General features: G+C 35.3%; 1 protein-coding gene across 2 annotated transcripts; it reads left to right on the forward strand.

Annotated features, from left to right (window-relative positions):
• Positions 1 to 1823: 1823 nt before the first annotated feature.
• styk1a (serine/threonine/tyrosine kinase 1a) lies at positions 1824 to 15163 on the forward strand. Of its 2 annotated transcripts, none has more exons than XM_048202093.1 (10): positions 1824 to 1979; positions 3118 to 3170; positions 6707 to 6919; positions 7222 to 7452; positions 9263 to 9441; positions 10365 to 10445; positions 10746 to 10960; positions 11036 to 11080; positions 11236 to 11328; positions 13991 to 15163. In XM_048202093.1, exons 2-10 carry the CDS (start codon positions 3119 to 3121, stop codon positions 14184 to 14186), a joined length of 1305 nt encoding a protein of 434 aa, XP_048058050.1. In that variant the 5' UTR covers positions 1824 to 1979; position 3118; the 3' UTR covers positions 14187 to 15163. The 2 variants fall into 2 exon arrangements, with proteins under 2 accessions (XP_048058050.1, XP_048058049.1); XM_048202092.1 differs by having other exon boundaries at positions 11036 to 11076; positions 11233 to 11328; positions 13991 to 14128.
• The last annotated feature ends 35 nt before the right edge of the window (positions 15164 to 15198 follow it).

Consider the following 15198-nt stretch of genomic DNA (forward strand, 5'->3'; position numbering starts at 1 on the left):
TTACAAAGAGAGCGTAAATGCCAAACTAAACCCATCCACCCCTTCATTAGTGAGGCCGGTTTGTTTAATAGTGGTCGATCCTGTCGCCCCCGGCAACAAACTAAGACTGTGATCACCTGTTCATTTGGAAAGGGGCACAGTAAGGGTTTGAGCAGCCGAGGGAACTCCCCGTCCCCCCATGTAATATGAGGGGAGGACAGGGAGGACCAAATCGGCCAATGCCATCTCCGATTCAATATTTTCATCACTGATGTTCAGCAGAATGTTAAGCAATACAGTGACACAAGGAGACAGTTTTTGCTTTAAATAATCTGGATAAGAAGAATGAAACATTTATAGAACTGTTAGCATCTAGTTGTTAATTTTTTTGGATAATTCTGCCACCAACTTCAAATTATGTTCGTATTTTGTATTTGTATGCTGTAAAAAACTTTTTCGAAGTTGTAAATAAAAATAGAATTATTGGAGTATGTTTTACAAAGAAAACAGTCTTTCTACTTCAAAATTTCACAATTAACTCAATGGTGTTGTTTCTTTGTAAATAATTGTGAAATTTACTAGCAAGTGTATGTAAACATTTCTTGAAAGATTACAAATCATACTGTCCACAATAGTTTTAAAAACATACCATATTTAACACTTGGGTAAAAAATGCATATTTTTCAAGGAAATAAATAAACAAACAAACATTTGGAAAGTTTGGAACAACTTGAGGATGAGTAAATGATGACAGAATTTTCATTTTTGGGTGAACTATCCCTTTAAAGGATTCTGTCTGGTGCTTCGTATATAAAACTTTTTTAGGAGTTCCTATCATGGAACCATTTTATGGATTTAATTTTCATTAATTTTGTTTTAATTCATTTTTAAATGTAATTACAATTAATGAATTAAGCAACTCAACATACTTCATCACTAGAAAAAAATTGGAATAACCAACAATTAAAAATGAGTCAAGAACCTCATTTTTTTTTTTGTTTTTTTAAAGTGTAGAAACAGATTTTTTCACTCACCATACTGTTTCATTGTGACATAGGCTTGTAAAGATGCCCATTAAAGGTGCTAAAGAGGATCTTTTCGTCGACTGAGAAACCAAAGACTGTTAGTGAGTTTTTGAAATGAGCGCATGTGTAAGAACAACCCCCTCCTTCACAGCTCATTTCGAGGGAACGCCTCCCAAGATTCGTGCACGAGTATTGGTAACATGAGTGTTTACCACCGGCATTTGCTGTGTCGTGTTAGTGGATTCATTATGTCGGACTCACCGCAGGTAACTCATAATCTGCAGTTGTTATTCCTGTCTCTTTACAAAAACATTGCATGCGGCGCTTGTAGAGTGTGATAAGTTACTGGAGCGCGCAGCCACGCTCGTCTCTCACAAGGAACGTCATGGCAGTGATTGACAAGCCAGAGGGCCAATCGTTTACGCGATGATCGCGTAAACGATTGGCTGATGTTTTTAAGGCCCTACCTCGTGCACAGATGATGTATATTAATATTATTCCTTTCAGTGCACCTAATAAATATCCTTTTATCAGTTAGTAAAGACAGTTTCAAGAAATATAGCAAAAATGTATAAAACAAAACATCCTCTTTAGCACCTTTAAGGTTAATTCACATACAGGTAGAATTTGACGGCAATTGTTTAATTAAACTTTCTACACAAACATATAACATGTAAGAAATGACAGCTGAGCCAGTCTCATAAGCTGTCTATGTGGTTCAGTGATGCATGGCAGAAACTCAGGTGAAGGCGGAGCTTAAAGAATCAGCTGTAGGAGGAGGGTGTGGCAGCAAGAATTTAAGCTGATGACTGACAGCAAGATAAATAGCACTTGTAGAATACGAAGAGATGGGTCAGAGAAGATGATACTTTGGGAATAAAATACAGCAAAAGCAGCTTCTGACAAGAAGGAAATTACCAAGTTTGGAAAATGAGAAATAGTTCCATCATTCTTCACACACAAAGAAGATGACATGTAAGTTCACTGCTGTGTCTATAATATATATTTATATGCATATATTATTTTACAATATACTGCATTATATATATATATATATATATATATATATATATATATATATATATAGTGTACATATATGTGTTTTTTAAAATTCAATCACGTCAAAATGGTTGAGTAAAAAACAAAACAAAACTATATATACACACACACAAACTTATAATACTCAAAAGAGTTAGAAGACTGGTCAGTAAATTAGGTAAATTAAGCTTATCTACATATTCACCGGCTTAATTCTACTAAGATTTGAAATCCACAAGCTGATATTTCCATTATACTGAGCTCACATTGGCTCTTGCGTGTGATCAAGTTAGTGGTGTGTCTATGATGTAAAGACAGTAATGCAGAGGAACCGGTTGAGTGACAGTCTGGTAGTCTCGTACACAAAGTCAAGATGTCACCGAAAGAATGTGCTGACAAAGGATGATAAATAGAAGGAGTGTTCAAGGCATGACGTTGTCATAGTTTTTTTATACTGTACAGGTACAGTACATAGATTGATGTTCTGCATGTCTCAGGAGGTTTTATCTTGATTCAAAGCTATTTTTAAACCACTGGTCACAAATTGTATTGTCGTGACTACCAGTGTTGATCATATTTTCTTTTCATGGCAGTGTTATATAAAGGCAAAAGCTTCATCAATGTCATGATTTAATTATAACAAATACTTAGATGATTATTAAATAGGATAGGACTCCATAACTGCTTACATATTTCATTGCTGAATAAATATGTCAGATACGGCCAAAATTAACCAATAGATTTACGACTGATATTAAAAAGGATCGTGAAAACATACAAATGATTTACCCACAACGCACACTAGCAATAACATTTTCTGCAAAACATGCAGCAAACCACATGGGTAATCAATGTCGAACATTTATAGTTTTATATTTCAAAGATAGCTGCCAAACTGCACACATGCACTGCATGATTATGCCAGAGATATTATCCTTACACTCATAAAACCCATAAGCTGATGCAGGTGAATAGCATTGCTCTTGAATTGCTGGATATCAGTTTACATATAGTGTTTTGAAGTTGGTGCTTTGTCATATCTCATTAATGGTGGTAATATTTTTTTCTTTTACAGTATGTCTAATTCAACTAACACAACAGATCCATGTACACCAGGCACTCTTTGTGGTAAGTGATGTGCTAGGTTCAACTTTGGGAGTACTCTAGGCTCGGGCCTGCGGGAGCCCTCCTCTCTATCAGCACGTCAAATATGCATATTTTTATACTATATCTGATTATCTGTAAGTGCGAACTTGTAAAACAGACACACATATTTTAGGCTGCCTTTACGTAACAGAAAATGAACCAATAACAAAAACCACCACCAAAAAAAGGACAAATAAACTTTTTAAAAGGTTTTGAAATCAGAACACACACTAGAGAGCCTTGAAGTCTCCATCTCATAAATACATAAAATGACAAATAATCAGATCAGAGCAGTGTTGCCAACTATTTTCAATGGACAGTAGCTTACAGCGACAAAGTTGCTGGCGGTGTGAATGGGGCTTAAAGGTGCCCTAGATTCAAAAATTGAATTTACCTCGGCATAGTTAAATAAAAATAGTTCAGTACATGGAAATTACATACAGTGAGTCTCAAACTCCATTGTTTCCTCTTTCTTATATAAATCTCATTTGTTTAAAAGACCTCCGAAGAACAGGCGAATCTCAACATAACACCGACTGTTACGTAACAGGTCGGGGTGTACGCCCCAATATTTGCATATGCCAGCCCATGTTTCCAACATTATGAAAGGCATTAGACAAGGGAAGCCAGTATTAACGTCTGTATGTGCACAGCTGAATCATCAAACTAGGTAAGCAAGCAAGGACAATAGCAAAAAATGGCAGATGGAGCAATAATAACTGACATGATTCATGATAACATGATATTTTTAGTGATATTTTTAAATTGTCTTTCTAAATGTTTCGTTACCATGTTGCTAATGTACTGTTAAATGTGGTTAAAGTTACCATCGTTTCTTACTGTATTCACGGAGACAAGAGCCGTCGCTATTTTCATTTTTAAACACTTGCAGTCTGTATAATGCATAAACACAACTTCATTGTTTATAAATCTCTCCAACAGTGTAGCATTAGCGTTAGCCACGGAGCACAGCCTCAAACACATTCAGAATCAAATGTAAACATCAAAATAAACACTGTACTTACGCAATTAGACATGCTGCATGACGAACACTTTGTAAAGATCCATTTTGAGGGTTATATTAGCTGTTTGAACTTTTTTTTATGTTGTTTAAGGCAAGCGCGAGCTCTTGGGGCGTGGAGCACAAGATTTAAAGGGCCAACACACCCTGAATCGGCTCATTTCTAATTATGCCCCAAAATAGGCAGTTAAAAAAATTAATTTAAAAAAATCTATGGGGTACTTTGAGCTGAAACTTCACAGACACATTCAGGGGACACCTTAGACTTATATTACATCTTTTTAAAAAAAAGTTCTAGGGCACCTTTAAAGGGATAGTTCACCCAAAAATTAAAATTATCCGATGATTTACTCACATTTTAAAAGAATATATATTTCAGATGAAGCTATATTAAAAAATATCCTTGCTCCTCCAAGCTTTATAATGGTTGTGAATGGGGGGCCACATTTTGAAGCAAAAATAAAATGCATTTTTTGTAAGAAAATAAGATGCATTTTTGAAAGAAAAATGTCCATATTTAAAACTTTATCAATTCAAATAACTAGCTTCCTGCGGACGACCGTAGTCACTTTGCACCAAATGAGTAACCCCCTGACGTGATGTATGACGCATGATGTAGGAGCAGCGTAAGCTTAGATGCCTCTCGCAGCTCAAACAAATAGGGTTGTGTAACAAACTCAAGCTCCTCTTCTCTTATATTGAAATCCTCTGACTTTTCTTGTTAAAACTTTGTTTTAGACTTCTAATTTGTGACCGGTGTTTTGTTTTGCTCTATCCTCTGCCCTTCCATGTTCATCAGTATGTCATGCGTTGGGTCAGAGGTTACACTTCCACCTGAACTAGACTCACGTACGCCCACTGCCGGAAGCCAGTGAATGTAGTTTATAAAGTTTTAAATTTAGATATTTTTCTTAAAAACCCATTGCTTTGCTTCAGAAGGCATTTATTAACCCACTGGAGCTGTATGAATTACTTTTATGATGAATAGATGCACTTTTTGGAGCTTCTAAAACTCGTCATTCAATTCCATTACAAAAGCTGGGAAGAGCCAGGATATTACTTAATATGACTCCGATTAAGTTCATCGAAAGAAGAAAGTCATATACACCTTGGATGGCTTGAGGGTGAGTAAATTATGGAATAATTTTCATTTTTGGGTGTACTATCCCTTTAAGAAAGCATCTGATCATAGCGATGTCATGATGTGTGCTCACCACACACCAGCTACAGGTGGAGAGGAGAGAGTGATAGAGCCAATTCAATGGATGGGGATTATTAGGAGGCCATGATTGATTGATTGACCAATGGAGGGAATCTGGCCAGGACACTGGGGCTTCACCCCTATTCTTTACGAGAAGTACCATGGGATTTTTAATGACCACAGAGAGTCAGGACCTCGGCTTAACGTCTCATCTTAATGATGAGTGGGACATTTTGACGACATCACCACAGACCAATAGTAGTTTGATAGTGTTTACCAGCCGTACTTTTCCGGAAAGTTCACTTTTCGAACTCTTGAACAGACATGATCCCAGAATGGCCTGATTGTCTTCTAAATGACGTCACACCAGTTTGTTCTTCGATTTTGCTTGAAGTATATCAGGGCGGGGCCTTAAATGTCAGTAGATGACATCATGCACCAACTGCCTGCACATACTGTATTTTAATACAATGGGCCCTATCATAATTCATTCAATTCCAGTGGGTTAATAAAGGTCTTCTGAAGCGAAGTAATGCATTTTTGTAAGAAAAATATCCATATTTACAACTTTATAAATTCAAATAACTAGCTTCCGGCGGATGACCGTACGCAGAACGCGCAAGTGAGTAATTCTCTGACGCGATGTTGGAGTATTGTAAGCTGAGATGCCTCTCACGGTTCAAACAAATAGGGCTGTGCAACATATTTAAGCTCCTCTTCTCTTATATCGAAATCCTCTGAAATTTCTCTTTAAAAAAATTTGCTTTATCCTCTGCGCCTCCGCTTTCGTCATTACATTGTGAGTCAAGTCAAAGGATACTCTTCCGCTGCAAATCGACTTGCGTGTTCTTTGTACGGCCGTCTGCTGTAAGCTGTTTGAATTTAGGAATTTATGGATTTTCTTTCAAAAACGCATTACTTTGCTTCAGAAGACTTTTATTAACCCACTGGAGTCGTTTGAATTACTTTTTTTTAATGGATGGATGCATTATTTTTGAATTTAAAATGCGGCCCCACATTCACAACCATTATAAACCTTAGAGGACTAAAGATATTTTTTAAATATATCTCTGATTGTGTTCGTCTGAAAGAAGATAGTCATATACACCTAAGATGGCTTGAGGGTGAGTAAATCATGGGATCATTTTTGTTTTTGGGTGAACTATCCCTTTAAGAGAGTGATCAGGTGTATAATTATACGACACACTCTCAACTCTATCTGTGACCAAAACATGCCAGCATATAACACAAAAAATTAAGCTTTCTAATCCCATTGTGTTTCTATTATCCTTACAGGGGTGCTTTTTTATGAAGTGGAACTGATCGTCATTCCAGTGCTGTTTCTCGTGGCTTTTCTTACCACGCTGATCATTTTGTTTGTACTCAAATGCTCCCATAAGCCATCACCTCTTTATGAACACCACAAAAATGAAAAAGATGACACACAACACCACTATAACACACACAGGCACCGTAACAGCAACAGACGGCACCTGCAAGGCATTGATGGTAGCTACGGCATCTGGCTTTGTCACACACCAAATACTCAAGTCGCTCTGTAGTGTTTATTTAAAGGTCTTCAGTTTCATGCATGATAACAATGTTTATTTATAAGCCTTCGATGATTGATCACTATCTTTATTTACAGGGCTTTCCCTTTATGAATGATTGCAATGTTTATTAATAGATTATCTCGTTCATTAATTATCAAAGTGTTTGTATAAAAGTCTTTCACACAAGACTTAATATACACCAAATTCTTTTAACAAGTTTTCCATCTCTTAATCTTTTGATTTACTTTGCAACAACAGCTCCGGCAGAGCTGAACCCAATGGAACATGAGGTTATTCCCATGACAGCCCAATCTCAACATGACATGCAGAATTCCAGGCCCGCAGTACCTCAGCACACCACTGTGAGGCATCCGGGCACCTTCCAGATGGTCTCTCCACTCCCCGTCACCTTCTCAGTGAAACAGGACAACTTCACATTGCACAGAGCTGTCATGGACAGCCAGCCAGTCATTTTACGAGTGCTTAAAGGTAAGGTTGGATCAGTGTTTTTTTAATATCATTTATAAACTTTTATAGTATGTTTTTTAAGATTTTGAATTAGCTTTTATTTTATGTTTTCAGTTTTCATTTTAGTTTAGGTTTTAGTCATTTTATTATGTACTTTTGTAATTTTTATTTTTTATTAATATTTCTATTTAGCATTAATTTATTTTTATTTTAGTTTTAGCAATTTTAGTACTTCAACTTAGTTGCCATACAACATTTCTATTTATTTTGAGTTTCATCTATCTATCTATCTATCTATCTATCTATCTATCTATCTATCTATCTATCTATCTATCTATCTATCTATCTATATACTGAACAAAATTCTAAACACTTTTGTTTTTGCCCCCATTTTTCATGAGCTGAACTCAAAGATCTAAGACTTTTTCTATGTACTTTTTCTATTTGCACAAAGGCCTGTTTCTCTCAAATATTGTTCACAAATCTGTCTAAATCTGTGTTAGTGAGCACTTCTCCATCCACCTCACAGGTGTGGCATATTAGACAGCATGATTATTGCACAGGTATGCCTTGTGTTTATAATTTGGTTAAGTGTATATATATATATATATATTATATATATATATATATTACAGCTTTATTTAAATTAACAAAGATGGTTTTAAAAGTTTTAGCTTTAGATAACAATAACAACACTATGTTGGATACATAATCTGATGGACAATAAAACGCAATCCCTGTTCCTAAATCCCCTAAAACACCATTTACAAGATTAAATAACCACTTGATTTTTAATATTGTAGGTATTAAGTTGCAAGTGAAATAATTTTCATCACACATACATTGTATAAACAGACAATGTCCAGCTATTTCTGTCTGAGCTGACTTTTTTTTTTTTTTTTTTTTAACTTCTGGTGTCTCAATCAGCTCCCTTGTTCAGTAGTCAGGCCACTGATCAATGTGTCGGCCATTTTAAAGACAGTCTCAATTACAAAATGAAATGCACCATGAAAACCAGGGAGCATCGATGCTCACTATTTTCCCTTAATGACAGAAGTTTTGAAGCGCAAAACATAAATTATGTGAGCCAAATCACCCCCCCCCCATTATTAAAAACATTATTTAATTTTATTTCAGCATAAATTTGACACTGAACATAATCTAACTAACGTTTATAATTCATTTACGACTGAAATGTTGCAGGTATATGTAACAAGTATTTATAATGTACTTTAAATAGCATTAAAAAAAAATCATGTTTCTTCTGCTGTTCTGTTCTGCTGTTGTTCATAAATAAATTGTAAATAGTGATGTTGTACAATGTCCTCATTGTCCTTGTTGTCATGTCATCATCAGTGTCCTAATGTGTAGTGAGCCAGGGTCCTTACTGTCCTAACCAGTGCCCAAATTCGTGTACATGATATACTGATTTCAGACTGAGCTAGGGAGCTAATTGAGACGCTTCAAAGACAAATGTAGTCAGATGATCTTGTATAAAACTAATTCATTTTAATATTTCCACACGTAGCACACAGTTACCTGAGGTTAAAACAATTTTCAGTGTATTTTATTACGAATCAGTGGTAGAATTCTGCCTCACTTGTTCTTAAAGTTCAGGGCTGACAACCAGAATTTTGCTGGTTTGATTCTCGCAAAGATGCTTGGATAAATGGATGGATAGACAGACAAGATAGATAGATAGATAGATAGATAGATAGATAGATAGATAGATAGATAGATAGATAGATAGATAGATAGATAGATAGATCATTTGTGTATTGCAATACATAAACTGAACAATCTTACTTTCTACTCCAAATTTTCCCCACAGAATCAGCCAATGCCAGAGAGCGCCAGTCTTTTCTAGGGTTTTCCCAATTCCTTTCAGAGTTGGGACCACATCCATCGCTGCCCAAACTACTGGGGGTGGAGACTGTGCATACACCCTTGATAGTGGTAGAACAGCTTGAACACAGAGACCTGCTGAGCTTCCTGTGGAGGTGCAGACAGGTACAGAGTAATGCTTAATTTTCAGTCTTGCATGGGTAAAAGATAAAACTCGTTTCCAGATTTCTAAAAATGCCATGAACTGGCTTAACAAGTTTAGGTTTCTTTCCTGTGTTGACATATTTCCTTTTGAAACAGGAATTTGGGTGTGAAAGGGGATTATCGCTGTTTTTAATTCAGATCACAGACATGAACTATAAAACTGCTTTGATAATAAAAAAACAAGTGTTATTGGGGGAGGAATATTCTTATCATAGAATGAATATTATTGGACGAAGATGAGTTAGAAAAGATTCCCTAGAAAAGAAAGAACAATGTCTTAATTTTATTTCTTTTTAAAAAAAATAAATAATGTTTTTTAAATACTTTTGTATGTATAATATTTTAAATTATTAAATGGTTTATATATATATATATATATATATATATATATATATATAGAGAGAGAGAGAGAGAGAGAGAGAGAGAGAAAAAAAGTTAGTTAAAATTGCTATATTATTTCACAATATTACTGTTTTTACTGTATTTTTAATCAAATAAATGCAGCCTTGGTGAGCAAAAGAGGCTTCTTTCAAAAATATTTAAAACAATTATACCAACCCCAAAACTATACATTTTAGGAGTACACTAGCATATAAATGACCTCAAAGCTAACAGACCTGAACTAAAAGCCACAAAACTGCCATTTTGATAGATAAACATGACATGTCTTGCAATTATTGTAAAATATTGACATTAAACTCTCTGAATGCATTGATCAGTTATTTGAACTAGAGGTTGAACTAGAGTTATTTGAACACCTGCGAATGAATGAAATAGAGGTTGTGTCATTACTAATGATCTCATTTTTTAATGGATTGATTAAAAGTCAAACTACAAGTTTAAACCTCAGCTTTGTTTTGACTGACTGTAAATCTCTTTCACAGGACCACACGGGTCAGGCACCACCGTGTGACATGACTGAAAAACGAATCTTTACCATGGGCGCTCAGATTGGATCTGCTCTGGTTAGATAACAAATTAGCAAATTAGATATATACAATCATATTGACAAGACAATTCCATCATGAAAGCCTGCCAACGTATACACGTATATATGAATGGAGAGTTTTTATGAGCCACCCAGGCATTGTTTCAGCACATACTGACAATCTTCATCAATCAAAATGAGCCTTTTACTTTGTTTGACTCTGGCATGCATTAATCATGGCCAGTCATGAGCACATTGATTTTACAGTGTAGAATAAATATTGTCATACCCAAGATCACATGTTCATGTTCTGACACAACTGGTCTTGATGTTCCAGGAGTATCTGCATAGTAAGAACTGCATCCATGGCAATGTCAGGGCTCGTAGTGTCCTGGTTGGTCGGGACCTGTCAGTCAAACTGTGGGGTTTGGGCCCAGCATATCACAGGCAAATGAGTGCAGGCTCTATAAGAGATGTGGAAGATATAGAAATGAGAAAGTGGCAAGCACCAGAGGTGTTGGGACGGCAACCTCTCCAGCAAAGTAGCGACATGTGAGTTTACTTTCAGTCTGTGTTTTTTAACCTTTGATCTTTACATTGTACTCATTTCTAATTTATCCTCCATAGATGGTCCTTCGGCATTTTGCTCTATGAGACGGTGACATTAGGTGAGTGTGTCTGTCATTCACTATTATAGAAATAATTCTTATTTAAAGAGAACACTACAGCTGCATGGTTGTAGTTGGGCTCAACTTCTATGGAAAAAAATAACCAAACTTGGTTAAGTTGTCTAAAGCTTTTTACCTCACTGTTTCTAATCTCAGGAGAACCCCCTTTCCCAACATCATGGCCAGTGAACTTCTGCAGCATTTACAGAGAGAGAACACAATAACAAGACCCCCGAACTGCTCCAATACACTGTACGTCACTTTACCCACACATAAACAATTTTATCTAAAAAAACCCTCAAGTTTATTAGATTTCTAGAGTTTCAGAAGAATTCTTGACAATGTCTTAAGATCTCAGATCCCAAAGTCTGATATCAAAAGTCAAAGATCTCATTATGAACTTACAACATTTCTTCCACATCAATTTTGTTGCTTCATATATATATATATATATATATATATATATATATATATATATATATACACACACACACACACACACACACACACACACACACAGGTTTGTTTTGCTATCAAAGTGAGGACATTCCACAGGCGTAATGGTTTTTATACTGTACAAACTGTACATTCTATCCCCCTACCCCTACCCCTAAACCTACCCACAGAAAATGCATTTTTACATTTTTAATAAAACATTGTTTAGTAAGTTTAGTTTAGTTTTTAAAGCTATTTTAAATATGAGGACTCAAGAAATGTCCTCATATTTCATGTTTACATCGTAATACCAGGTCTCTATTAAATGGATAGTTCACCCAAAAATTTAAATTTTTCATCACAACCCTCAAGTTGTTCCAAACCTGTATGAATTTCTTTCTTCTGCTGAGCACAAAAGAAAATATTTTGAAGAATATGTAACCAGACAGGTTGATGGGCCTCATTATGGAAGCTTATTTCTGCCAAGGAATAAAACCGTTTAAAAGATAATTATGACTTTTTATATCAAAATTCTGAATTTTTTTCTCTTCTCAATTGCAAGTTAAACATCTCAGAATTATGGCTCTTTTATGATAATTGTGAGATATAAACTAACAATTGCAAGGATATAAACTCACAATTCTGACTTTTTTCTCAAAATTGCAAGTTTATATCTCATAATTCTGACTTTTTTTACTGGCAATTCTGAGCTTTTTTTCTCACAAATTGCGAGTTAAAGTCCAATTCTGAGGGGGAAAAAAGACTGACTTGTTTCTCAGATTTGCAAGAATCTCACAATTCTGATGTTATAACTCACAATTGCGAGTTTATATCATGCATTTCTGAGAAAAATATCAGAATTAAGAGATGTAAACTCGTAACTTAAAAAAAAAAAAAAAATTTTTAATTGTAAGATAAAAGGTCGGAATAAATTTTTTTATTTATTTTTTTACATTTTTTATTCAGTGGAAGAAACAAGCTTCCATACCTCATTGACTTCCATAATATGGGGGGAAAAATGCTGTGTAAGTCAGTGGGGCCTATAACTATTTGGTTATTGACATTCTTCAAAATACTGTACCTTACTTTGTGTTCAGCAGAAGAAAGAAATGTATACATGTTTGAAACAACATGGGTGAGTAAATGATGACAGAATTTTCATTTTTGGCTGAAATATCCCTTTAAAGGTGCCCTAGAATTAAATATTGAATTTACCTTGGCATAGTTGAATAACAAGAGTTCAACACATGGAGAAGACATACACTGAGTTTCAAACTCCATAGTTTCCTCCTTCTTGTGTAAATCTCATTTGTTTAAAAGACCTCCAAAGAACAGGCGAATCTCAACATAACACCAACTATTACGTAACAGTCGGGTTAGTTCTGAATTTCGGTACGATTAATCCCCCCTAATATTTGCATATGCCAGCATGGAAAAGACATGTTCAAACTCCATTGTTTCCTCCTCCTTGTGTAAATCTCATTTGTTTAAAAGACCTCCAAAGAACAGGCATTAACATAACACCAACTATTACGACAGTCGGGGTGTAGCCCCCAATATTTGCATATGCAGCCCATGTTCAAGCCATTAGATAAGGGCAGAACGTCTGGATGTGCACAGCAGAATCAGCAGACTAGGTAAGCAAGCAAGAACAATAGCGAAAAATGGCAGATGGAGCAATAATAACTGACATGATCCATGATATCATGATATTTTTAGTGATATTTGTGAATTGTCTTTCTAAATGTTTTGTTAGCATGTTGCTAATGTACTGTTAAATGTGGTTAAAGTTACCATTGTTTATTACTGTATTCACGGAGACAAGAGCCGTCGCTATTTTCATTTTTAAACACTTGCAGTCTTTATAATTCATAAACACAACTTCATTCTTTATAAAGCTCTCCAACAGTGTGTAATGTTAGCTTTAGCCACGAAGCACCATCAAACTCACTCAGAATCAAATGTAAACATCCAAATAAATACAATACTCACATGATCCGATGTATGCATGCAGCATGCATGACGAACATCATGTAAAGATCCATTTTGAGGGTTATATTTGCTGCGTGAACTGTGTTTATGCTGTTCAAGGCAAGCGCGGGGGCGGGGGAGTACGAGAATTAAAGGGACCGCAACCTATATATCGGTGCACAGTTAATGATGCCCCAAAATAGGCAGTTAAAAAAATGAATTAAAAAAAATCTATGGGGTATTTTGAGCTGAAACTTCACAGACACATTCAGGGGACACCTTAGACTTGTATTACATCTTTTAAAAAGAAGTTCTAGGGCACCTTTAAGTCTCCCAAGAGGGACTCACTATATATAAAAAAAGCAATCTTTGAGCAATATTTTCTCTATTAAATGACAAAAATGTGATCAGAAACTGTCTAAACTGTAAACTTATTAGTCAACAATGAATCTATTTTATTCTGATGTCCACTGCAATGTGAACTTACAAAGTAACATTTGTTCTCTAGATATTCTATTATCGAGTCCTGCTGCCGGTGGAAACCAAAGAAGCGAGTCTTATTGGCTGAGCTGATCAGAAAGCTCCAATCAGGAGAGAGAAGCGCCAATGATCAGGCAGTGCTGCGAGTGTCTGAGCCGCTGGACATGGAGAAATACATGCGCGAAGCGGGCTATGGAGAGTCGTTCAACTATGCTGTTCTGTAATGTTCCTTTTATGTATCACTCAACAGTCACAGTGACACACTGTCAGATTTAAAGAGGACCATCATCTCATCAATCCTGTGTTATTATTCAGGAGGACGTCACATTGGATAAAAGTTTAATTGTAGCTCAAAAGAGAAGGGATGTAATGTAGAATATGCACAACAGCGGATGATTGTGTCACACACATATAGCCTATGCATAAATATGCAGCTACATAGAGAAAAGCTTCAATGTAAAATGTATAGCAGAATACTTACTTTGGTCAACGCACCCACAAAACAATTGTGTTTAGTAATTATACTGATATTGTACTTTAATTTATCATATTTATTTGGGATTGACTTTATACCATTATGTCTATCGGTACTCATCTAAATCAAATAATAAGACTTAAATTTGTATTATTGGTATATTTATTGGTAACTGGAGAGTTTATTGCACTGTAATGATGTTATGTATTTAAAATACACTATTATTTAATGTTCTTTTTTAAGTTTTGTTCTACTGTTTAAAAATACTGTGAAATATTTGGCTTTTTACTTACTTGAACATCTTGAAGACTGCGGTGCTGGTCTGTGAGGATATATACTGTAATAATCCTTCAATAATTTGGATTTTATCTGTATTTTGTCTAAATATGAAAGTTTCTCTTACCTGTCGTTAACCAGAAGCAGGCTTGATGACGCATTAGAATTGGCTTCAAATCTCACCTTTGATTATGATTGGTTATTTACATGGGAGGATGCAAATGACGTTGCCTCATTTGAATATCCATACTGATTGGTCAATTTAGTAATATGGAGAGAGACCTGCTGTGACAATCAGTGATTAAAAAAGGTTTCCTTGCTAACCTGATTTGAAAGAAAGAACTGTAAATACTTGGTAAAACAAAAGTTAACTTTTGGCTTTAGTTATCTTGTATCTTATGTGATGACAATGGAAAAAATTACTATACTCCAAAATATCACAAACATTATCTGATGTATCCTGTTTACTGCATTTAGGAAACAGG

This window comes from Megalobrama amblycephala, linkage group LG9, assembly GCF_018812025.1.
Source record: "Megalobrama amblycephala isolate DHTTF-2021 linkage group LG9, ASM1881202v1, whole genome shotgun sequence".
Classification (NCBI taxonomy): domain Eukaryota; kingdom Metazoa; phylum Chordata; class Actinopteri; order Cypriniformes; family Xenocyprididae; genus Megalobrama; species Megalobrama amblycephala.

What these genes read in the sequence shown, in the direction of transcription:
- styk1a (XM_048202093.1), top strand. Translation starts at nt 3,119, where the DNA reads ATGTCTAATTCAACTAACACAACAGATCCATGTACACCAGGCACTCTT. An exon ending in CTCAGATTGGATCTGCTCTG is followed by an intron (nt 10,446 to 10,745) that starts GTTAGATAACAA and finishes TTGATGTTCCAG; the next exon opens with GAGTATCTGCATAGTAAGAA. An exon ending in CTCCAGCAAAGTAGCGACAT is followed by an intron (nt 10,961 to 11,035) that starts GTGAGTTTACTT and finishes TATCCTCCATAG; the next exon opens with ATGGTCCTTCGGCATTTTGC.